The sequence below is a fragment of the Pithys albifrons genome, chromosome 4 (genome assembly GCF_047495875.1).
Source record: "Pithys albifrons albifrons isolate INPA30051 chromosome 4, PitAlb_v1, whole genome shotgun sequence".
Classification (NCBI taxonomy): domain Eukaryota; kingdom Metazoa; phylum Chordata; class Aves; order Passeriformes; family Thamnophilidae; genus Pithys; species Pithys albifrons.
Window position 1 is genome coordinate 10,774,991 of NC_092461.1, and position 27,205 is coordinate 10,802,195.

The following is a 27,205-nucleotide window of genomic DNA, read 5'->3' on the forward strand; positions in this document are numbered from 1 at the left end:
TCTCTGGTTAGCCTGGATATGAGTGTCTACATGGATGTATATCAAAAACCAAAGTTCACATGCCCTATTTTTATCTTATAAATCTACAATAAATCCTCATAAAGATTTTTAATCTTTATAAATCTATAAATTTTTGACACCTTATGACATAAAATGAAATGTCTGATAACCATTTTAAAAGACTTATTTAATGTCCTGGGTTTTACCGGCATAGAGTTAATTTTCACAATAGCTCATGTGGGGCTGTGTTTTGGATTTGTGCTGAAAACAGTATTGGTAACATAGGGAAATTTTAGTTGTTGCTGAGCAGTGCTTACACAGAGCCAAAGGCTTTTCTGCCTCTCACATCATCCTGCCAGCAAGAAGGCCCAAGAAACTGAGGGTGACACACCTTGGACAGCTGAACCCAACTGACCACAGAGATTTTCCACAATATATGCTGTCACGCTCAGCATATAAACTGGGGGGAAAGGAGGAAGAGGGAGGGGACATTCAGAATGATGACATTTGTCTTCCCAAGTGACAATCACATGTGATGGAGTCCTGCTTTCCTGGGGATGGCTGAATACCTGCCTGCCAATGGGAAGCAGTGAATTAATTTTTTTTTTAACTTGAGTGTACAGCTTTTGCTTTACCTATTAAAGTGTGTCTATCTCAACCCACGAGTTTTCTCACCTTTACTCTTCCTACTTGCTCCCCCATCCCATCATGGGACAAGCGAGTGAGTGGCTACATGATGCTTATTTGCTGTCTGAGATTAAAGCATAACATTTATTAACATCAGGAAGCGTGCAGGGGATGAAATAAAGTTAAGTTGTTATAGTAATGATCTACTGTTATAAATGTGCCTTTTTAAAAGCTTTTATAGACTTAAGTTACATTTTGCAAAATAATGTGGCTAAAGTAATATAATTACAATTAAAATACATGAACTTTGTATGATTTACAACTGTATATTTTTTACTGTATGTCACTCACTTTATTGTAGATTTCTACACTATGATGATTTAAGTCTAATAGCAAGATACTACTCTCTCTTATCATACAGTTGTGCAGCCCTAAGCTTAGGCATCCTCCTGTAACCACTGCCAGGAAAAAACCCCATGTTTATCAAGTAGTTCAGGGAAGAAGGGCTGAACTGCCCTTGGATGTGTCTGCTACTACCAGATTACTGCCTATAGATTAAAAGGTTAGATTACAAACCTCAGTTTTACTTGGTCAAAGTTAGGTAAGTGGAACCCAGATGGTATGCCAAACAGTGCAGCTTCTTGCTCCAACAACAACATGAGATGCATATCCTGCATTAAAAGAGGTGCAATAGAGCTGCAAAATTAGACCATATAGATTTGTTTGCTATATCCTGCCTTGCAAGGGGTTGCAAGCAACTCCTAATGGCTTCAGGCTGAAACTGAAGCTTTCTACCTGAAGGTTTTCAACTGGAGTAGCCCTCATATTTATTATTTGCTTTCTGAAGGCTAAGACACTTGCATGACTATTGCAGGACTGAAGACAGACACATGCAGGTCAGTAGAAATTTGCTGGGCAATTATTGCTGAGTGGGAGAGAGAAATGTGCTTTCATGACTCCTTTTACATGAGGAAGGTGAAAGATGGACCAGGAGTGCCACATAGGAGGATGAATTCATCTCTACTCTGTGTAAGGATCTAAGCAGACAAATGTGGCAAACAAAGAAGACATCAGGACAGGTTTCCATATCTGCTGGTGCTTTTATTTGGCTAAGAGGCACTGCTGGCCAGCCTGCATAAGTTGCCCTGAAATCCTGTAGCTCAACCTGACAGCATGAAATTGCAACACTCCTTATTTTCTCTTTTCCCTGATCCTATTAAAAAATCAAATGGATTTTTGAAGATGGACTTTCCTGTGTAAGACTGTGGTTTGATGACACAATCCATTTTTAAGCTGCCTTGTAACATAGAACACAGCACTAATGTGGTACCTGTCAGCTAAAATTAGTTACTCCACCTTTTTTTTTCCAAAGTAGCTTCTGGGTAGCTTCTAAAGAGGACCAGGTATCATCTCTTAGCCTGCAATTTGTGCAAAATCAGGATCACTTCCCTGCTGTACACCAGATAATTTGACAAGAACATGCTTTTGCATCTACACATGATCTAGATGAAATTTTTGCTGCAGGGCAACTTGCTGATGCACTGAGCCACTAGAAATGGTTATGGAAACAAGGCCTGTGTTTTAATGATAAATTTCATATTGTCTTCTCCACTGTAATGAAGAAAAAGGAAGCAAGATCCTGAGGAAAAAAAGTATGGGAAACATGAGGAGAACCTGATTATGCATTGATAAGCATGTTGTCAGGCACTCTAGAAACTACTTCTGCCTGAGGCTGTGCAAATAACAAATTCCTCTGTTTGGTTGCTGAATTGAAAGGATAAAAACCCCAGGAAACAGTTATCCATTATCAAAATGAAAGTCCAACATTGTTTTCTTTATTCAAACATAATGTAATTTTTTCCCTTTCTTCATGAGTGCTTGAAATTAAACATAACGGACAAAACCACTGGAGGGTTTCTGCAGGTGTCCTTGTACTCAAAGGTACAGGCAGTAGTGCACATTTACAAAATGTGTATTGTCTAGATTAAATTGTTTTGAAGGGGGATCTGAACCCAGCAGGGGATTGGAACTCAAGACACTCTAAGCAGTTCAAAGTATTCTGCACTGAGAATTGTGGTATCTTTTGTTGACACCTTTTCCATTTCTATGAATAGTTAATCAAATCTCTGGCCCAGTGGTGACCTAGTTACTACATGGAACCTGAAGGACGTTGACCTAAATTGCACAAGATACTTGGAATGCAGACACATGCATGCAGACATTTGCACCCACAATTCAACACTGCAGAAGGAAAGTTTAGCTAGCTGCACATGACCTGGTGAACATGTACAGAAGCACTGTGGAGCAACACCAAGGTGCTAGTCTCTCTTCCAGAACCAGCATTATTGCAATAGAATGGCGTTGAACAATCCTCCCTCTCAGCAAAGCTGGTTAGACTAGTTGGAAGTGGCAGGCTTCTGGCCCTGAGTGCACTCTCAGCCCAGTGCTTCCTAACTGCCCAGCACTGTAGTGATTAAGTTTTTATATTAAATCCTGTAATAAAGTTAAATTTCATGTGGAGTAGACAACCATTTTAAAAAATACAGGTGCCACCAAAAAACACATTTCTCCAGTCCCAATACTTTGAAAAACTAGATTTGATTTCACAATTAGTTTTTAAGGTAGCAAATCCCTCATTCTGGAGACTTTACTATTCTCCAGTTGATTTTCCACCATCATTTCTAATTGTGAGCAAGTACAAAAGTAACATTTAGTAGAGCAGGAATAATCTCAACAAGTGGCTTGAAATATGGTCTTTATTTTGCAAACATATTTGCCTGTACTTACGCAATTAAATAACCTGTGAAGATATCTAAGCTGGTTCTGTGGGCATTGAAGGTTTACATGAAGCCAAATATTTTTCCAGTCTTTCTCAGATGAAAGCAATGGCATTTTTCACATCAGCCTGTGCTGCAGCAAGTGCATTTCACTGATGTAAAGTATATGGTTTATCCCCAAATTCAATGCACGAATATGCATAAAAATATTCTTATTGTCAGTGCAAGGAGTGAGGGGAATGTGAGTAAGATTTGTTACAAGGCTGGCATGATTGGGGTAGGAAATAGCTTCCATAAATCTGGAGACCAAACAGCCTACAGTTCTTCATCTTGGAAAGATAGATGAGTGGGGTTTTAATAGAGCTCTCTGTTGTGAGTGGCATGGAAGAAGTTACTATAGGAAGATTACTCATATCACAAAAGAAATCAAGTAATCAGATAAAAAGTCTAGGACAAATAAAAGGAAGTTCTGTTTCACACAGTGCATAATTAGCATATTAATGGGAGTACATAGTTTGAGTGAAATTCACCACCACAAAACTGTGGGGACAAAAAAACTATACACATACTGACAGAGACACTGGAAAAATGGGAGTCTACAGGTCTTTAAAGACAGTGGTTCAGTTGCTTTTCAAGTTAACATGGCCTCAGAATGGTACAATGGTATCAATTCCTTGGAGCACGGCTCCACCTCAGGAGCCACTATGCTTGGAATTTAGTATATGGTGAGCCACATCATTATTGATTTCCCCTCTTGAGTCAGATGGCAAGCAGCCTCAATTAACAGCAAACATCTTCTTTCTCTTTCTGAACACATTCCCCCTTTCTCATCCATGCTTGCTACTCTCTTTCTTACTTGGGAAGGGGCGAAGTACTGCCTGGAGGATCAGATGGGATGTCTAACTCTGGGAATTATCCAGGGAGATTGCTAACAGTGTCTTGCTTGCTGTATGGGCAAAGGATGATCTGGAATTAAAGAAATGAACACAGAAAGAGTGCAGTGGGAGTGAGGGGAGCTGCTCAGGTGCTCTGACTGAGCAGGAACAGAACAAGCACAGTTCCAGGGAACAGGACCCACCTCACAATATTTATTCTTAACTACTTGCCTTGCAGAGGATTCTCTTGCAGCTGAGATTTACAGATAAGAGAAGAAGCTTATCTCTAGAGAATGATTGTAATTATTTGCTCATTGTCTAAAACTTATTTGGTTCTTTGCCTTCACTTCTGGTGGAATTGCTGACAACATAACAAATGGATGATGTCACCATCAAAGCCAATTATTCATTGTGACCACAGAGAACAGATAACAGGATGAGTATTACATTAAAATTTAAAATAGAGTCATTTTGCTCCGTTTCTGTCCAGCAACACTTTCAAAGCCTACTTGCAGACTCCTGCATGAGTCCAAAAATACTACAACATGAGATATTTATTCCTGCACATAAAAATAAGTTTATCAAAATTACCATATGGAAGGATTACTACAAATGCATCCTGTGAGGAGAATTCACTGTAAATAGGACACAGAGGAAGAAAACTCACATACAGTTTCAGCTATGGTATCTGTCTCACACAGTCAACACTTAAACTCTAGAAAGCTATGTATGTTCAAAAGTCAATGGCATGTTCTTTCCTTTCCAATTAGAGACTTGAACAGAAATACCAGTGAAAGGTTTTAGTATTTTGGATTAGAAATCTCAGTGTGAAAGGGCTAAGGTATTTAGGAAAAAGCATTTGAATAAGACAAGAAAGTCTGATGAAAATATTCAGTCTTTTTTATCATGTAATGTTGGTACTTGGGAGAACATAAATACAAGAATGATCACAAAAATTGAACTAGGTCAGCAGCATCTCTTTTCCTCTCAAACACTCTTGAGTGTTGCCAGCTGGAAACTCAGGCTATGTTATGCCACAGCAACTGCAGAATAATTTTGTAGCCTGTAATTGTGTCTTAATTCTCACCCTGGGTTTAGAGGTATGCTAATGTAGTGTGAGAGCAGACACAGAAAGTATGTTGGTGGCACTTTTGACAGCCAGTTAGCATATTTCACTACTGTATTAATTTTTACACTGTGCTGTATAAAGTTAATTTCATAAGTGTAGGAGAAAAACATATTCTCTTCCCTGACCTGGACACTGCATTGGAAGAACATTTGCAGTATTTTCTAGGTATAATATCAACAATAATGCTATTTATGTGTAATGTTTTTACTTTCCTGTGCTTCTATGTGCATGGATAATATAGCAAATACGACAGATTACTAATGTGCTAACAAGAGAAACACAAAAATCAATTTTGGTTTCATGGTGGATCAAAGATTTTCAAAGTCACAAATGGCAGGCTTGTCTAAATCCCATGGAAATTCACTTATGGCACATTTGCGCCTTTAAAAAATTTGCAGCTTTTGATTACAAACGACCAGAATTAAATCGAAAGGCTTTGATCCTAAGACCATTTTTACACAGCCAGCAAAGATATGGAGTTGTTCAAACAGGCATCTACTTATTAAAGAGTATGTTCAGGTCATAAAAAAGCATGCTCTTAATTCATAACAGAACATACTTGAGGACCTGCATTGTTCCACACATAGGAACAGACTTGCTAGAGAAATTGCAAATGAAAACAAGAAAACTGTATGAAGTACACAAGTTTTGAGGACCCTGACATCTTGTATTGCAGGGTTTGAATATCACCTAAATCCTTTATTGGCATAAGTAACCATCGTTCCACAGAGGTCAATCTATGTATTCCAGCGTGACCCCCTATTATCAGCTAGACAGAAAGAGAAAATCTAGTAGAAACCTTACAGATCATAATAGTTTAAGCTTCAGACCTGTGAGGAACAACAGCAAGCTCCACAGTATAGCATTTTTTCTTATGATGTCCAAATATATCTGGAGGGCTGATTGATAAAATTGTGTGAAATAAACCATCAAATTACTAAAGTGATTTTTGAGAAAAGATTGCTATCACTGTTTTTTTATTAGCTATACAAGAATATAATATAGATGTTATTGATTACACTTATTCAGCTATCAGTGCAGCTCCTTATGCCTAAAAGATTGACTTTTTCTGTAGGTGTCATGAATGCAAGCAGGTTATAGCACACACAGCCAGAAGAAAGTGTTTATAGCACATCTAACACCCATCCAAAAACATCCACGCACATAAATAATCACAACCTTAGATTACCGTAGTATGTTAGATTTGACTAAGACCTGAAATACAACTCCTGTGGCACTGGAGGTGACAACAGCTGTGAGGGCAGCCTGCTCCTTCTCTGAGTGCTGCAGATGAAGATGTGCATGCAGTCACAAGGAAGAGCTGAAGCAGGTGAGGGAAGACAGCACACTTCCTTCACAATGCAAATGCACACACATCCTAGCAGACACTTGGCAGCAATGTCCTAACCTTCATTTCACATAACCACGGTCATCTCAGGAGAAACAGAGAAAAATAAATAAGGTTTAGAAACTGACCTGTTTTTCATTTTCATCCTCCAGCCTCAGCCTGTCCTCAATGCAGTTCCTGGCCTGAAGGAATGCCTTCCTCTGAGCCCTTTCTGTCAAAATCCTCACAAAGACCCCATACAAATTTACACTGACAAAAAGGATTGCATTGGCCACGAGCTGTAAGAAAAAAAATAAAAATGAATGAATATTTTAAAATGCAGATTTTTTACTTTATATTTCTACTCAGTAAAATATATATTCAAAACAAAACAAAATTGTTTGAAAATTATGCCTTACTCGCCACGTGTCTGATACCCCTTCCTGCAGTGGAACAATTACAGCAGCTACCCCAAATTTGGGTGAGCAATATTGATAATACAGCATTTTTCATCTGCTGAAGTTAATTTCCCTTACAATGATCTGTAGCTTGTTATTTTCATTCATCATCATTTCTTTCATCAGCCCATTGGCAGATCTGTTTACCTAAGGTGAGCAGTATCCTCAGGATTTGTTCAAAATACTCAGAAAACTGAAAGTATTTTCCTATGCCTTCATAGAATAAGGATATTATTGGCCCCTTTTTTTACAGTTGAGAAGCAAGGCACTGACAACCCTGTGACTGAATCAAAATGTATGCCTAGGTACCCCAAGCTTTCATATTGCATAGTTTGCACCTGGAAAATCTGCTTCTTTTCAGCTGTTTGTACTGTTAGCAGCCACACTGCATTTTTTGAGAGAGTATCCAAAAACCTGCAGAAGGTGCTGAGTTTTTTCAAATGATGGCCCTCAGCACAAACCAAACCCTACCACAATGTTATAAAAGCAGGGACCAGGAACTACTTTGGAGCTACTTCTATGAACAGTGTTTTTATGAAAGACACATAAATGACTCAACTGTCCTTCTGGGTTTTTTAAATGCTTTTACAATATGTGATAAAATTACTTAGCCAAACTAAATAACTCAACAGTGGTTTGTACACAACATCCCTATCTAAAGCAATCCTGTTCAAGTTTCTCACCACATCTCTGAATGTCTGAAACATGTCTTTAGAATTTCTGCAATGCAATGTTTATTTAGTAAGGAGGCAATAAAGGCTGTTTACCCAATGTATTTTCAGTCCCATCTTCCTCATTCACTCTAATTTTCACAGAATCATGGTAAGGGTTCACAGGACTCACAAGTTCCAAAAATTCAGAAATGACTACGCACATAAATTGGCCAAGAATGGGCATAATAAGAGCAAAGACATTACAGAAAGTAACACAATTCATGTTAAATTTCTATGCACCTAAAATAGGTAAAAACCAGCTCAGAACTGGCATTTGTTTCCGAAATCAAGGTATACATTTCAAGGTAGTACATCTCTACTGTTGCATGATCTGCTAGTTTAAACGGAAGAGAAGACTGCTCTTATTTCTACAGTGTAGTGAGTCAAGCTGTGCCAACAACACAATCAAATTTTAGGAAAAATAAAACCATTGACATCGTTGCAGAAAATGCTTGTTAATAGGACTAAGGTTGAAAGCTTGATGGTAAAGTGATATTCAGTGTGGTAAACAAAGATCCAAAATGGTATCCCTGATGGTTTTGGATAGAATTTGGGAAATTATTAACTCTACAAAGATAAAAAGGAATTTTCTGATGTGTGCAGCCAATGACCATACACATACCTTCTTGTGATCTCATAATACTGTAGAGCATTGAAAGACTTATTCTGGGTGAGTTGCCAGACCTTCATGGATTCACAAGTCCTCTAACTTTTACCTTCAAACCTGATTGTTACTAATTAACAGGTCATAACAACAAATTCCATGCTAACATTCTCATCAGCACAAAATGAAAAGATAACTTGGGACAATAAAAGGAGCTGTGCCTAGCATTAGTGTTTTTTTCTCCCCAGTTATCCCAAAAGAAACAATTATCTAATGAGAGCTAACAGCAGTGAAGAATGTTGTTACAGCTTCCTCCTGAGACTGGCAAAATGCAGGTTCAGGTGTCGTCAGAAAAATTTTAAACTAACAATCTCATATACCAGTTACTTTCATGCCACTTCTAATGATAATACAGATAGTAAAAATTTGAAGATGAAATGCAGTAAATGAGCATATTATTTCATGATACAGGCTGAGCATAATCAGTCTCCAATTCCTATTCTGCTTTATTTTGCTTGGTCACAGAGAACTGTTTGAGGTATATCAATTTTCATCACAAGATAAAGCCTACTAAAATGAAATGACTGTAGAAATTCCAGTAGAATCCTATTTTTAGAGGCATAAATATGGCCACACTCGCCTTATCCCTGCATTTTATCATGCCAAAGTGTAGTGACAGCAGTGTATTTTAAAGCTAATTCTTAGAAGCGCAATGGAATAAAAATAGAAAGGATTTGCAAAGGTTGTGTTCAAAGGCAGTGAAGAGAGCCCATAGAATAGACAGATTTGACCCTGTCCATATACAAAACAGCTATTAATAACACAGGGTGAAACTCTCTTTATGTGCTGATATCGGAGTGGCTCAAAACATAAATAATTACTTCTAGAGACAATAAATAAAAGTACAACTTCCAGTTTTCAACTGTAAGCAGTAAAAGACCATATATTGTAGCAATCTACCAGTCATTCTGGGACTATCATTATGATTTCACTCAAGCAACAGTGATCACCTGGACTTGGGGTAACCAGTAGGTGGGCTCCTGCCACTTTCGGACTCAGCAGGGTAGGTCATTTTCTGACATGCTTTGAACAGTTTAAGATAAAACAGAGGCTTAGCTGTCAGATCTGGCCTGCAGGGAATCAGCAAAGTGATAAAGTAAAGTAAAAGATTCATAGATTTCAAAATGTGAGAAAGGAAAGTAGGGCAGATTGTCTCCTGAGGTAAGAGTTTCTTCCCTCCACAACCCATTTCTACTTAATTACTATTTTTCCCCCAGTTGCAAACTACATACTACTTTTTCTCTCTAGGTTTCTCAGATATGTGCCATTTTCCAATCCCTTCCATTTTAATATGTAAATATGGACCTAATATCTGCACACATACATACATCTATACATATGACTTTCACATATTATGTGCCGTAATTCCATGAAAGATTGTGAGACTTGCTGTTAAAACTAAGGAACTTTAAAAGAGGTACAGAGGCACTTAGAGCTGCTGAAATATCAAGGAATTTAATTTTATGTCGTTCCTACATTATTTACTACACTATTGCTTAGTAGAGTGCTCTTCAGGTTTCATCATCACCTTCTATTCACAGAACTACCAATGGAATAATTTACTTACTACAACACAAAGTGATTCAAAGACAATTTTATGCTGCAAACTTTCAAACAATGTTACTCCCTCAATCCATAATGAGATAGCATGTCATCCAGAAAAAAAAAAAGGTATCAGGGTCATGAAAGCCTGTTTCTAAAATTTTCCTTTATTTATTGTTGTAACTGAACCTTGTATTGTGCATTCTGCCTCTCTGCTGCACTTCAATATGAACATTCTGAGCTTTAAGCTTCTCTAGTTCTTAGTACATTAAATTCACTGTCACTAGATGAATGTTGGCATGGTTTCTTGTGTGAGGGTGTTACCAAAGGCAGACTTCAAACACAGAGAGCAAACTCTTGTGGGCTGCCTAGTCAATGAAGAGGGACTGGGAGTTCCAGTAATTATTTCAACCAAATGTCTGTCTCTCCTGTTTTTTCTCCATTTAATTTGTTGGGTCTCTTTTTGGAAGGGAACTTGAACCGTGCAATACAGTAACACCTATCAAGGAGTGAGAAATAATTCTAGAGGTAAGATGCACGTAATGTGCCCATGCATACACAAGGCTTGAGGATTTCGATTAAAGATTTCCTTTTTATTCCTCAGATTCCCCTCCCTCTTCTTGAGCCTCCCTTGGGATTGACTCTTTGAAGTGTCTTTTGAAACTTTTTTCTCTGTTCCAGATAAGATTTATTCTTCACTTCTTTTTCTTTCAAAGAAAGAATCCTCATGTGTGCATTCATGCTCTTTCTCAAACAAATGCTGAAAAATTCTTCTGCAGTATTAGTTATCTATTATTTGCCTTTTGAGAGGACTCTGCTTACTCAGCAGACTAATTCTGCAATCAGATAAACAGTTGCATAAAAGATGGTTCACACCTGAAGCTGGTTTTCATTGGAGAGGAGCTGTTTTTGTCCCAAAATTTTCTCAGAAAAATGTGACTCTTTTACAAATATGTAAATAACTTCTGGATCACTCAAAAACTTTTTTACAAAGTGGTATTGATATGCCCAACTGAAGAAGACTAAATGAGAAATATAAAATATTAACAAAGGAAACTTCAGGAGACTCCCTCAGAATTTCACTGCACTTTCTAAAAGGTGAACTGAGAAGGGATTTCAATAGTTACCACTCCCAGGATAATAATTTAGTGGCTAATATCAATATTCAGTTTATCCTCAGATGCAGAAGTTCTCATAACAACCCATGAAGTAGAGAGGAATGTAGGAAATATGGCCAGGTCAAAGTTGAAATTTGCAGAAAAACAAGATCAATGTAATTCCTGTATGTCTTAACCCTCAGATAGCTCATAAGATGAGAAGTAAGGTGGGTCTGAATCCTACTGCCAGTTTTCTCTCTTAATTGAATTTTACTGCATGTAATTTCTGTGACACTATTGTTGTTCCTATTATGCAGACAATGTAACATTTAATAATTCTGTCAAAATACTTTGAGATATGGCAATGAAATACATTATTTTAAAATACGACTGTCTATTGTGAGGAATGTCTCCAAGGAAAGAGTCATGAACAGCTTACAAAAATGAGTCAGTTCTTCCACCATTAAAATCCTTGAAGAGCATGGCAAGACTGTGCTCTTTATGAAAATCATTGATATGATGAAGAAGAGTTTAAACAAAAATAGTTTCCTCTGTTTTGAAAAATGTTACCACTACAGCAGTGCTTTATTTACAGTGCAAGACTATACAAAGGAGAAAGCACAACTGCCTCTTGATCCTGACATGGTTTTGTTAAATTTAGTAATTAATTTGGTCAACTCATTTTGAAACCTTTCAAGGACACTTAATGACTACAGCTATTCTATGATTGCTAAGGTGGTGTAACACAGGAGCTGAGAACTTCTCCTCAGGTCCATACAGTGTCCCAAAAAGCACAGCCTCCTACCAGAGGAGGCAGCTAAATAATTTGTCTTCAAATAAACTCATTCCCATTTAGAATAAACATCCCTCTTTTATTTTTATTAACTGGCTTATAGCATACACTAAGAAAATACTGCTCTGCTGTGCTGTTTGCTGTGGTTTCTGCATTCATTCACCCCCCTCATGAATCTGCAGAATACTCTGAGAGGGGATTACTGAGTGGTTATTTCAGTGATAACGAGTGCAGATGTCACTGATGAGGAAGAGGAAATAGCACTGGGGTGTCTATAAACACATAAGTGAAGAGAGACTTTGACAATATCTAGGATGCCAGGTCCATGAACCACAGCCAGTTTTTCCAAGCAGAAATCCACTCTGGTCTCTCCCTCTGACCAAAGTAAAAGACACAGTTTATAAACACAGTTTAAAATACATGCCATATACCTTTCTAAGAAAATGCCCTCTACAAAAGTACAGTCATCTAGAGCCATCAAGCACCTCAGTGTTATAAAGTTCATTTGTTGGATCTTTCTCCAAAGGATATGTAATTTTAGCTTGGAAGCATCCTCTGGGAGAAAAGTTAGTGCACCTCCCTCTCATATTATAGACTGTTGGCTGTTTATCTGCTCTCTGAAGCATTTACCTCTGGGATTAAGGAGCAGAGAATTATACTGGAATATCAGAAGTAGAGTTGATTAAATCATAAATTTTGAATCCTTAACCTTGTGTAGTACTGAAGCTTAAAAACATTCTGATAAAAGTATCTGTGATTACATAGGGTACCAAATATTTGTTATGCTGAGGTTGCAGATTGCCAGCTTTCTCTTCATCAATACTCTCACTTAGGTGAGTGACGTGAACCTATGACATTAATTTCAGCCTCCTATTTCTGAGATTCTGTTGTGCCTTTCTTAGGGAATTTCTAAAGGGAACACACAATTCTATCATTTATACCTTTCAAACTATCAAGAAATGAAATCTTTATTTTGATGTACCAAGACTTCTGGTTTTGGGTTTTTTGTTCTTTATTTGTTAAAAAGACAAAAAGAGGCACCTATTCACAAAACCTTTTATTCTTATCTGTTTTTTTAATGAAAATAAAAGGCAGCTGATTTTTAGGGAATAGGAAAAATATCATAAAAAAGACTTACAGGTAATTTATAACAAAGCACTGAGGTATGAAATTTGAGAAAAAAGAAATAAAAGACAGGATGAATATACAGGCTGAAATACCTTTAAGCAAAACTTCTCAATTACTTCAAACCTTTCCAAATAATGAACGACTTCATAAAAGCTGTACCTTTGGAGGAAAAAAAAAGACCAAAGCACACAGCAATATTCTATTACAAGTGGTTGGTGAAACTGAACAGTACTGTTTGAAATTTGCCAAGCATTAGCACTGGACTGCTGCACTTCAGAAATAAATAATAATACTAATAATATTAATAAATAAATAAATAAATAAATACATACATACATACATACATAAATAATAATAATAACAATAATAGTAATAATAATTCTGGTATTTGTCTCCATCTCTACTTCTATACTTAATGTGCACCTACTGATACACATCTGTGAGTTGGTTATTGACAGCATGTGAATAATATTAATTAGCAGTGAACAATATTAATTATTTCCCTTGGTCTTATATTTGTATCCATAGGCCTGTTGAGGTTAGTAACAAAAATCTTCCGATGTATCAAACTAGACCTTACAGACAGATAACTCGAGGTTATCTCTACACAAAGCCAGATTATCTACCAAAGCCCACAGAAATGCTGGGGCTATTGCTGGGGCTATTCAGAAGAGAATGTCTGAAAAATACTTCATGTGAAGCAAAAATAATTTCTCAGTTATCCATACTAAATAATTTCCCGGTTATCCATACTAGAGTCTGGATAGGCAAAACAACTGGCTGATCTTCACAGTTTTTCACTATATGGGAACCTATGAATGTCTCTCAGAGAAGACATGACAAACGTGATACCTCAGCTATAGCTTTCTCTTGCTGTTATATTGTGGTACGCTGTGCCTCACCTAAAATAAAAAATCTACTGCACAGGCTCGAAGGGCACACCCACATGGGGAGAGCCCTTCCCAAATCTTTGTTCGCAAAGTTTGGCCATACATCCACATACATACATATTGTGGTACTGCACTCCAGAGTGTGCAACAGATTCACAGCACAACACTTACCTTAAATACAATAATATGGTCTCAGTCACATCCATCTGTGGAGAGCTGACACAATAAGCTACCTGGAAAAATGTCAAAATACTCTTGCTAATGACTTATATGTCACACTCCACAAATTTCTTAGTGCTGAGAAGAGATAGGCAAATGATATGTCCTGGTTTAGGAATGGTATTCCCCAATTTAGGGTTCCCACTGAAAAAAATTCAAACCATGCACTGCTATCTCACCCCCTTCTTCTCCTTCTCCTCCTCCTGGGGCAGGCTGGAGAGGAGAATTGAGACACAAAAGGCAAAGGTCAGATGTTGAGATAAGAACAACTTACCAGAAACAGCAATGAAATAAGAAACAATATCAATGACAGAGTGAAGAGAAGCAAACATTTCACACGCAATTGCTTACAATATGGAAAAGAGCAAAACAAACGACCACCTGCCACGCCGGTCTCCTGCTCTCAGCAATGACATGAGGTGGTACAGAATAACCTCTGAAACTAGCCATGCCCCCTCCTGGCTACTGCAAAAATCACCCCTGTCCTGTATGGAACCAGGGTGATTACTTATATTTACTTCCTGACTTGGCTTTTCCATTCTTTTACAATGTATTTTAAGCCATCATAGAACAAATAAACCCTTGTTTCCTCTGTATACTGGAAGTGTACCAGCACACACTTCTGTACACTGGGGTAGTTTGTATGGTTAGGGGTTTTTTGACATTGCAATTTTCCCCAAGCATTATAAATAGCTGCTATCTACCACAAAATACTGGAAATATGTTGCCAAAGCCATTTAAAATAACTTCTATAGAAATTTCGGCCAATATTTTTATTTATTTATGCATGTTGTTTGCTTCAGAGGGTCCAGGTGAGCAGTCCTCAAAGCTATTTTATATCAACGACGATTCTACAGCTTTCTCCCCTTTTCCTATTAGTTAGTACAATACTATGTTTTGCAATTAAAGCATAGCACAGTAATCCGTTTTCCAAAATTAGTTTGCATTTGCTGAGTGCAACACGTGGTTCCAGTATTTGTTTCCCCTCAGGAGTCCATCTGAACATCCTTTTCTTTAAAGCCACAGTAACTAAATACATAAAGATGATGGGCACACACAACCAAGCTAGTCTGAAACCTTTGGTGGTACCATAGTTGCTAGGTGACTAGACCTTCAGATGTGAAGTGCAACTTTTCTTCACTGGAGTCCTGTGCGTGTCATCATGTGCATGTAGCAGCCTCAGTCTGGTGCAGGGCTGCTGCAGAAAGGAAGTATTTCTTACCCAAAGTACAGCTCCTAGACTACAGATGAAAAATGAGGCCATGGCTTCAATTCAGCAAGGACAGTCACATTTTCAGATTGCTTTTGGAACAACCCAGGAGGAAGTCTGCCCAGACTGAGTGGGACAGCCTCCTTCCAAGGCTCCCAGCCATGTCCCCTTTGCAACTGCGTCCTGAGAACTCACTGGTGCTTCATGCTCCTGTAGCATGATCTGGTTATACACATAAAATGTGCTCCACGATATTCCTCTTAGGGACCTAACTTACTGAAAAGTGAGCTCCCTGCACACTCTGGCAGCTGGAATGGGCTTCCAGCTTTTCACTCAGGTTTTCTCAGCTGGCAGCTTTAGTTTAGTTGTCTCTGAGTGTTTACTGTGAAAACTTACAAGTGTTCCATAAAGCTTTGCCAGCAAAGGTGGAGGGCTCATTTTGCTGGCCAGTAACGGAGTTGGTGGCAAAGCACAAGTTTTCCAAGTCTGAGCTCTGCCCTCCAGTAGTTCAACCTTGGTCTTGTCAAGCCTGGGAACTGTGTTGCCAGGGATGAAGTACTATCCCCAGGGCTTACTAACCATGCTGCACAGACACCACACCATCTATTTGCTATTGAAATGGTGCTCTCCTGTGCTTTACACAGGCTACTTCTATAGAGACTTGAATTTTACTCCTGGAAGTTTTGGTACATAAAACCCAGGAAATACAACAGCTCTCCTTAAAGCCTCTAGGAGCCTTTAATTTACCTTCATGGTACTTTTTCGAGGTTTGGGAGACAGCCATGAATAGAAGAAGGTTTCCAAGTCAGTGTATGCCAGTCAGGTATAATCACGAGCATATTGCAGATGAAAAAATAAACACAGATTAAGCTCAAACAGCTGCCCAAATGTTACACTGCAATAGGCTTGTGGTTAGGAAATCAGGCTGAAATGCATTACTTATATATCCTATATAGCAAATACAAGTAATTTTTGGTGACCCAAGCAGTGTCAGTTACACATTTTTCATATCAAACACAGAACCTCATATTTATTTTACGCCACTAGAAAAAGTTTGCCCAAAAAGTGCCCAGAAGTATACAGAAGTCTTCTAACAAATCACCTCCAAATTAAATTGAATTACTAAACTGTGAGACCTTGGTTTTCCCTCACTGCTGAAACACCTGGTCCTTTTCCAGATGAATGAAGCCAGACGGAGATAAAGAGAGGGAAAAGTGCGTACACTGTTGCCCTGGCTGCCTGTGCACTAACTGAAAACATGACTGCATTAGGACTAAACTGACCTCAGTCGGTTTCCCTCTCCACCAGAAAGATTGCCTGCTAGACCTGACAAATGTCCTCTTGCATTGCACTTTTTTCGTTTCCATGCAGACATTTGAAACAGTCGGTGAATGATGTCACTTCTGGTCAATTGTCCTGAAAAGATGAAAGTGTTTGCCTTGAGGAAACCATGTTCTATTACACAGAGCCCAGTTACTTTTCTCCTGTTGTGCTTTACAACTTGCAAGAACTGTCTCTACAGATAATAAGATTTTCGCTCTGCAGGGTCATTTGAGCTACGGTATCTTCTGTCAGTGTCGGCATTTGAGAGCTTTAATACTGTCAGAGTTGCAAAGGAGCAACTTAAGAAGAGATGGATAACGCTGGCCATTTTCTTGTTGAACTTTGAAAATTACATTTGCAATGAGAAATTAGCTACACAGTATGTCACTAAGATCAAGCAAGAAATTTATAGAAATATTCCAGTCACATTTGCATATTTGATGGACAGACTGATGAGGAAAAAGAGAATATATCTTTGTTTAATGATTTTATTTAACATTTGAATTTAATCAATCAATTATTTCAAAAGAAGCTGAAAAATTCTAAAGACTTAGGATCAAAGGGCCAAGGCCTACTAATTTTCAGTTAGTGATCCTAAAAATCAAGTTTACTGTTGGAATCTCTATGTAGTAATGATTAAAAACAGTCTAAGTGTGCTAAAAAAATGGAGGCATGATTTCATGGTTGGGAATTTGAGTACTGTCTGAAACTGATTCATAGAAACTTCATTGCTGGACCAGAACCTTAGAAAAAATATGCCAATTTTGTGAGCAACAGAGTGCTTTTAAAATCATGTCATGAGGGCACAAGATAATAAATTCTTGCATTATATGACCTTGTTTTGTGTACATTTCCTGGTTCTGCTTTAATGTAGTGTTATTTTAATTAAAAAATATTTTGGAAAAAAATCACGATATTGTGGAAGTCAATCACTTAAAACACTCAGTTGAACTGCAGAAATAAATCAAATTATAAACTTTCAAATCTTGATGATCATAAGAGATGAGGATATAAATCAAGTATAGTTTTGGAAGAAGAGGATTAAATGAGAGAAAGGGAAAATAAAAAAGAAAGTAGGAAAATAATGGAAAAAATGGAATTGAAACATGCCTACCCTGAGCAGAAGAGTAGAAGGATAATAAGGAGGCTAAAATTACAGATATGATGCCATGTTAGTATAATCTTGAAGACCATGTTAGATTTTTTTCATTTTTCCTTTGTTTGGTGGTTGTGGGTTTTTTCCTCTTTTTATTTTCTTTTTTTTTTTGCCAATGTTATATTTTTTCTGCCTCATTAGAGAGGGTTTTGGGATATCTTTTATTTAAATGAAAGACATAGGTAAGGATTTTGGACTGCTATACTTTGAACTGTGAATGAGATGCCTTCCTGGTTTTTTGTTGTTGGTTTTTTGTTGGTTTTTTTGTTTGTTTTGTTTTTGTTTTTGCTTCTTTTAGCTCCTATACCTACCAAAATACTCAGTAACTGATCCCAACCGTCACTAGAAGTCCTCTTTCCTACAAAGAGTCTGGTGGGTCTATTTTCTGCTTTGAATGTCTTGTCAGTTCTGGTTAGTCTTAAGATGGTTCTTCAAGTTAAGATTGTGCAATCTTAGAGAAATTGTGCTATTTCCATGTACATACTATAAAAGATTCCAAACAGCAGAATTTTAAGCCCTGGAAAATACAAGAGTGGGATTTAATTGAATTGTTGAGAATTCTGAACACGTCTTCTCCTTCTTAAAAAAAAAAGGAAAGAAAGAAAGGAAGAAAGGAGAGAGAATATGTTAAGCCCTTAAGCAAGCTATTCACTGGTAACAAAATAGTGAAAGTCAGTTGCAACTACTGTAATATGTCATATTATGTCATGTTACATCTTTCTTAACTGTACACAGATCCCCTCTTAAGGGCTTGCTGATTGATCTCTTTATTGCACAAAGAAACAAAGGAATAACAGGTAGAGAATAGGACATACTCTACAGTGCTGCTGCATTTTTACCTACTCCTGGCACAAGCTCTGCATGTTGTCTGACCCCAAAGCTGCAAAATAAATCCAGGCCAGTATTTGACTGTGTTTACAACAGCAAGCAAAAATCCCCAACAGGTGTGGACTTGAAGTGGGAAAGAAGTGGTGCTCAGGTGCATTTTGGGAGAGGTTACTTTGGAACAGCTCTAGTTAACACACTTTCCACTGTAGTCTTTAGTCTTAAAAACACAAAACGCATTGCCAGAATACTGGCAAGAGAATCAGGCTTTTTCTTTCCTGCCCATCCTCCCACCTCCTGGCCTTCCCAGTACAGAAAAAAATAGAGATTACTTTTTTGAAGTGATCCACTGCTCTGTAAGTGTCAAAGCACTTGTATCAATAAAGACTGCACAGGTAGAGAAAAGAAAGACACATCACAGAAAGATGTGCTGAATCATACTAAGTGCAAATGTGCTTAAGAGGAGTTCATAATAACAGCAAATATAGCACTGCAGGTTATACTATATGTATATGAGCAAGCTACAATACACAGAAAAGTCTGAGAGATGCTAATTACTCCATAGCAAAGTATTGATGCCTAAAGAAAGATTAAAATATTCATTACCTGGTCATTCAATAACTTGTCAACAATTTTAATATTTTCTGATATCTGCTGATAATAGTTCCTAAATAGTTCCTAAACTGAAATAAATAGATCCTATATCATTATGTGGTGATTATGTGGAGAAAGAATCCTGGAAATTACAAGTCTTCAAGGGGAGATCTTAAAAAGGTATGTAGTACTGAATTAAAGCTACATAATTGTGCAGATGTTTAGAAATGCAAGTAAGTAAATACCATTTCATACTACTCACTACAGCTTCTTGATTTTTCCATTTTTTCTTTATGTACTTAATAATAAAAATATATGAAACATACATTCTTGCAGCAACAGCATATTACTAGTTATATTAATGTTTATGACACTGCATAAAGTTGTGCATATTAGATTATTCTAACTAAGAGTTTGCTTTACTGTTATCATTATTAGACTATTTTTGTATATTTTGAAATGTAGTTAAAAATCATTTTTAAAAAAATCTTGCATGTCAAATCCTCCAAAAATTGTCTTGGGTGATTGCCCCACTAGTCTGACAAAGTATCTACGTCAGCAGCTCATGCACCCTTCTGTGAGGAATCCTAACATACACAGATTCATTAGTGACGGTTCTCCTGCCTTCAGAACTAAATATCAGTGATCTGATCCTGACTCCTGCAATGAAGTAATCTGAAGTACTTCTTAAAAGAACATCAAACATTGCATGATCGGTACGTAAAAGTTGAGGTGATAGTGTAAATTCAGTGAAGACTCTAAAAAAACTGGAGGTACAGAATTAGGAATTTTGGTACAGGATGAGTTTTTGCAAGCAGGATGAACTCCACTGAAATAAAAAATGAGTGCAAACAAAATGAAAGAACTAGAGAGTTTTGACAAGGTGGAAGATCACACAGTTGAAAAGTTCACAATCCTTAGCCAGTGAATTAACAAAAACCGACTTAAACTAAGGGAAGCTGCAGGGAGAAATAATGAAGCAAATAAAACAATGAAGCAAATAGCTTGAACCAGCCAAGTCCCACCTAAACAGTGCAGCAAATAGGTAGTCAGACCAAATGGGTCTATGCCCAGACACAAGGGCAAACTGGGATGAATTAAAACTGAGTAAGAAATATCATATCAGAAGGCTACAAAAAAAAGAAAATAATCTGTGGGACCCTGTATTTCCAAGGTGCAAAATACACATGGGAAAAAAACAACAGAGGAAAGGTCACAGAAGTGGTGCTATGCATTAAAGGGAGGCAGTCCAACCAAGAGATTAATTTAACTGTATCAGAATGTAACATACTCTCTGTGGATTAAAATTTTATAGTTATGTAGGCAATACTATAACAGCCTGAGGAGGATGAAAAGAAGGAGCTACTCGAGTTATTCACTTGGGAGCTCTCAGAGAGGGTGTTGCTGCAGAATATGAACTGAAGGGATGCTCTTGTCATTCCCATGCAGACTCAGTAACTCTGAACCAAGAAACAAAGACAAACGTTTAGATTCCATAAATGACTGCTTCCTGAAGCAGCTAAGTGGGGAACTAACAGGAGGAGAAGCAATCATGAAGGTTTTTATGACCTAATACTTTGTTCAGAAAGTAACTGACAATGTACAAGTAAGCACATAGTACTTAGAGCTACCCTTGCAGTGTAAAAAGAAAACAAAAACAACTCAAAACAAATCAACCAGAAAACCCCCAGTAATGTTTGTTTTCAGAAGGAGGAACTATTTTATTTACAAGGAACATATCAGGGAATCTCTTTTTGATTGAATTACCAGTAAAACATATTCTAAACCATATCCCCAGAAGAGGGGCTCAGATTGCCAGGACCAAGGACGTAAGAATGTTAGGTATTCTTACAAAAGTCTGGTGTGACATGACCAAACTACAGGTTTTATATTGGACATAAAAACTATGAAAACAACAGAAGCTGTAGGAAAAGTGAGTCAGGGAAAAGGCAATGCAATACTTTTAGAGGAAAGGTTTGTCTGTGAACATGAAGTCTGTCTCAGTAGATGTTTTTATTTAAAAATTCACCTGAACTAACACTAGCACAAATCACAGGAACACTACTTCTCTTCACTTTTAGTCGTCTCCAGCATCTTCTAGTACTATATTTCATTAAGTCCAAATGCCAGCTAAAACACTAGTCAGATACAAAATCCATGATGTTCATACAAAGTTCTGCCAACTTCAGAGATATAGCCTGCTCTTTACATTGAGATAATACAATTGCTTCAGTGAAATTACTTTCACTGTCTCTAAAAGCCCAAAAGCATAGTCTATAATCAGCTAAATAGTCTATAACAAACTAAATTTTGCCAGTAGCCACTTCACACAATCTAGGTCACTTTTGAATCTACATGAAAGTCGGAATGATAGCATGCTTTCTGCTTTAATAGCTTAGGCTTCCACGTGGTGTTCTAAAGACTTAGCTATTACAACTATGTTACTATTGTCAGGCTATCTGCATGTCTCTAATATTTTAAAGTTATTTTAAATACTGGCTTGTATAATATTGCATTTACTATAGTGCCTTGCTTTGGCATGTTGGGGAGAAAAAAACTCAATCAAACCAAAACCAAACACATTACTTTAAAAGAGACAAATTCTCATATTAACTAACAGGTCTATTTTGATAGAATTAGGTAAACACAAGAACTGAGATTCAAGTTTTATAAAGAACTCTAAATAACTTTATTCATGTTAATATATGTTTGTAATTCTGTTCAGATTATACAAATTATATACAGTAACACTCTTACAGACCTGTGCTAATAGGGATAGCGAGTGAGACATTTTTCCACTGTAAGACACTATGTAATGAGTTCAGTATAGAAAATACACCAATTACATTTTTCCCTGTCTAAATTACCCCTGTAGGTTCATTTGATTATAGGAATCTGCCAGCTGTTAAGCAGCTACTGTGTTTCACCTCAAGTATCAGCTTTCCAGCAATACACTAGGCAAAGTAAGTCTGTAAAGTCTTACAATGCTTTCAAATGGACTAATGTATCTAACTCATCATCTATATAATTGCACAATTAATGAAACCTAGTTGTTGCTGCCTCTAATAATGCAACATTATGCAGGAACTACTCACAACTGCAGTCCTTTGAAGGACTGTTAAGGAAAACCATCAGTTGTCTGGGGTTTTTTTAGTAGGCAGTGAATGCACAATATGACATGGCATTTTGAGTAATCAAGACAAGACTACTGACAGAAGTAGGATACAAGTATAAGTGGATCAACAATTTGATCTAGCAATGCAATATTTTAGCCAAAATACTAATCAGTTTGTTTAGTGAGTTAGACTTCTTCGCACAGTTCAAATAGAGAGTTTGTCACCAACACCCTTCAAAGGCACGTGTCCTAAGGTTGGTCAGTGCTTGTATGTCTCCTGAACAGCACAGTGCTGCAAAGACAACCCCAGCTGAGTGCTGAAAAACTTTATCTGCAGAGATGCAGTCTCTCCACCTGAGAGACTTGAAACTCTCTCTTAAGAAAGTTTGTCCTTCCAGGTGCAATGCTGGGCTGTCCTGGCCATATTGCTTCTGGTTTAAGTGTTTGAATGGATTCTTTAAGCTCTATGGTATGTCCTCATTAGTGCTGTTACATACTCATTAAGTGGGGAGTGGGTGGGGGGAGCATGAGGCAGCTTGGACAAGCTGAAGCTGCCTTGATGCTACTTTCTGCTGACTCTTTTTCCTGTGCTGTGTCAGCAGTCACTAATTCAGCTGGCTCTGGGAACTTGCCTGGCCGAAATCAACCCACTATATACAAATAATCTTATTTTTTCAAAATCGTGTCCCTTGAGAGATCACATGCTTTTCAACAGTAAGCAACATGAGAATCACCATTGCATAGAAATATGTTTCAGCTAAACAAAATTAATTAGGATACCACAGATATTGCTATCAAATCATAAAATGTTGGCCCTGGTTATTTCCACAGGGACGCTGGTGACAATTATGAGGGTGATGACTTTAAAGATGCTTAGTGCACTTAAGTTAGTTACAGTGCAACAGAACCTAGAAAAGGAACTTCAAACATCAACTATGTTTAAGAGTACAGGTACAAAGCAGTAAGGTGGAATGAATAGTCTTTGCTAAGTCTCAGTCCCCTCAAGAACATCCACTTCAGAAGAATGGTCCAGGCTCTTGGATCAATAATAAATCTACATTCTAAACCTGCCAGTGATTTCTTAGACATCTGGTCCCCTGACAGCACAGCTCTCATCCATGCTGCCCATGTAGAAAGAGGTATGGCAGGTAAATACCTCCAGCCTCCAATCAGAGACCAACTGTGGACTAAGTACAATAACTGTCTACTGCTGCTATGCCATCTTGTAGAATGGGAAAATTTTGGATCCACTGCGCTGGAACTACATTCTTAAAGATTCTAAAGGCTCTCCCGACCGATCCTAAATATGCAGGAAGCACAGAACAATTTGTATCAGAGGTACAGTCCGAAGGCTGCAGCATAAAGCTTTGGGAAATTGCACAGAACTAAGAGTTTAAGAAATAAAAGCTTAGTATTTCCTTAAAAAAAAAAGGAGATGTTTCTGGAAAAGAAGCTGAGAGAAGGCATGCTAGGTCTTGAATCTGTTGGGGGTTTCTTTTGTTTGTTTTGTGGATTTCTTTTTTATCTTGAGGTGAAAGCAGAGAGAATTTCATTACTGAATTTCAAGAGAGAATATGGCTGGGCCTGAAGTAGAAATAAATCTATGAGGTAATATTTTATTTTTTTAATAAAAGCTCACATTTTTCTTGCTATTATTGTAAACTATATGCATTCAAAGTGCCTTTCAAATAAAGGTAGGCTATAATTTTCATTATGATGTTTTCCGATTCAGTGAAAATATGTTAAAAGTGCTTAAATTACACACAGATGTATTTGAAAGCTACAGAAACTACCATCAAGCCTGCAGTCATGAAACCACAAGTAAAAAAGACAGTTATAAACAAAGAAATGTTCCTGTCCATGCTCTAAGCATAGATAAAGGCAGAAAAGCAGCAGACAGCCTGCCTATTCCTAAGACCTAAAAACAGATGGACAAAAGTGATACACCAGTTAGCTGATGTTCATTTGAAAATGAAAATGAAAAAAACCACTCACATAACTAAAATCAAAGATCCACAAATTAACCATCCAATATAGATGATGGAAACAGTATTGGTATGATCTACCTAGGAAACAATCCCTTTCTAGGACTGACAGAAATGAACAGGCCAGCTAACAGCAGTACCCAGTGACAGAGGCCAAATCACCACAGAGATCACATAAAGAGTTAAGAAATGAAACAGTCAAACCCACAGTTCCCAGATGGAGTAATTCTTCACAAAAGATCAAAGCTCAAAATCAATGTTTTTAGCAGTTGCTGAAGGTTATGAGTATCATACAGTATTTGATGACATTTTTCTATTTAAATAAGCACCCCAGGAGAGGAGTATGAAAATCAAATGTTACTTGCAAAGATAAGTCACACAGTTTTGATTCAGCAATATTTAATTCAACTGCTCAAAAAAAGCCCCCCTAAACAAGCAAAAAACCCAAAACCACCAAACAAACAAACAAACAAAAACCCCTCACAAACCAAAAAACCTCCACTTCTCCAGCTTTCTTTGTCACACAGCAGTTTCCTCTGGAAATTTTTACCCTGCAATGCCACTCTGGGAAACCTGATGAGGAATTCAGATGTGTTGTGAAACAGAGTCTAGCTTGGAACCATTAAGAAAGCTAATGTCAGGTCCACAAACTCTGGCATTAAAGCTATTATTTTGTCATGTGCAGTTAAAAGTAGTTGAAGAAGCCAAAAACGAAATATGACCAGGTATACATGCTTTGTCTTTTTGCCTTTATCAAATACATGAGTATTCATTTGATTCCTGAGATGGGATGACACAGTTTCTGCACCCTGAGTTCCAAGAAGAATGCAGTCATCACAACAGCCCTGACAACAAAACTGACTGAATGGGTCTAGTAACTCCAGTGACAGGTCAAACCATATGGTTTTCTCTGTTGCACAGTCTCTTCTCAGCAGTTCTGTTGAGTGAGAAAAAGCAAATCGAACCAAAACACTGGTGGGACAGACTGAGCCAGACAGTACCAGGCAGAGGACTCTCAAGGCTCTCTAAAGCAATCATTGGAAATAGTGACATGCCATGCTCTGCACATTAAGTTGGAATAATAATCTATGGAAAAACATAAGGTCTCTTCTGTTCCTATTGCCTAAAAGAGAAGCCATTCACAGAGCAACAGGATAGGGTGCAGGTACTTTGGCTGATCTGCAAGTAGTGGCTGATGCACATCTGATAGTTGCACACATCCCTGCAAGTGTGTCACTGCAAAGAGGTGGGGGACACTACTTCAGAAAAAAACAAGTGTTCTCACAGTCTTTTGTATAGTCAACCTGATGTTTTCACTGTGGAGATATCTTATGCATATATACAAATACATATTAGAATCTGGAAAAGACACTGTGAAACACGACATGGCAAAGGACCAAGACCAACACCAAACGAGATCAGGGAGAAGAAATGAGGCTAGCCTTGTAGCCCTATCAGGAGATTTGAAATAGCACAGTAGGAAATCCATAGGAGTGTAAATCCCTTTCATCCTGTACAGTTATCCCTTGTTACATAGTTAGTTTTAGCTATCTCCTTTCAAGATGTAAAGGCCTAGCTACTTCTCTGCACAAAATTAGAAGTTTGCCTGGGTAAAACATGTTAATTAATAATTCTGAGTTATCTAAAATGCAAATTAGACTGCCAGATATGTTCCATTAATGATCCTTTTCAAGTCAGAACAGAATTTTTAGAAAAATTATTTCCTCACAAATGTAGGTCAGTGACTGTATTTCACTGATCAGATAGCAGGAATATCTTAACCTACTTAAAGCAGTTTAAATTTAAACTTATTTCCAAAATCATCCACTGCAAAGGGATATGTTTGTGTGATTCTGTGATCTGTGTATGTTATATTTATGTATGTTTTTATGTATGTATATATATATATATACATATATGTTCCTAGTTCCAATTTAGCATGACGTCACAAATGCTATCACAAAATCAAAACATATGAAATATAAAACATGAATACAATAGCCCTTGATTACTTTTATTTACTTATAATTACAATTCAACCCAAATTTTTGTGCTGCCCTGCCACATTGCCCACCCTCACTTTTTGTAGCCAATGTTTCTCAATTTTGTAAGTGAGCAAGAGATGCTTACACATTAAAACAAAATGCATCTTGACATGCTTTATTTGGTTTTCTAATTAAGTGCTTAGCCAACCCATGCAGCAATATGAATACATCTAACGTGTTCATGTGAGTGCACATCATGATTCTCTACTCCTGCAAATTATTCCCACCTTCCTGGAAACACACATGCAAAGCTCTCACCTCCAAAGTGCAGATGGTATTAATTATAAGAAAGGATCTAAAGGTTTACAACAGGGATTTAACATTTGCATCAACATGCTTCTTTATTAAATATTAATTACAAAAATAGGTGTGAAATATGGGCAGTTTTTGCCAAACTAGAAACAGAAGAAATGCAAATTTTTATGCAATTCTGCTTTAAACATTTACTTAAAGATATGGCCATTGCCAAGTGATTTATGATGTACTTATCATAAAATAAGGTCCAATTTTATACAACAGCCATCCACTCACTCTAATGAACCATGACTCTTAAGTTCTACCCTTGTTTCTAACATCAGAAACTGGAGGATAACTAGTTAGGGGGAAGAGAACAGCATTGCAGAGTTGACTGTAGTAGACCATCCAGTCTGAGTTTGTTGCACTTGGTGTTGGCCCTTCCAAGGACTTCTGAATTAGAACAGGATATAAATCAT

General features: G+C 37.4%; 1 protein-coding gene across 4 annotated transcripts in view; it reads right to left on the reverse strand.

The window, feature by feature from the left end:
* Positions 1 to 27,205, reverse strand: part of ADCY1 (adenylate cyclase 1) — a 163,499-nt gene that overhangs the window by 112,490 nt on the left and 23,804 nt on the right. For all 4 annotated transcript variants that reach the window (XR_011697676.1, XM_071553426.1, XM_071553427.1 and 1 more), the window contains exon 2: positions 6,885 to 7,034. Coding sequence is in view for 3 of the 4 variants with exons in the window: in XM_071553426.1 (XP_071409527.1) it covers positions 6,885 to 7,034 (150 nt within the window). In the remaining variant the exon portion in view is untranslated. The remainder of the gene's footprint in view (positions 1 to 6,884; positions 7,035 to 27,205) is intronic.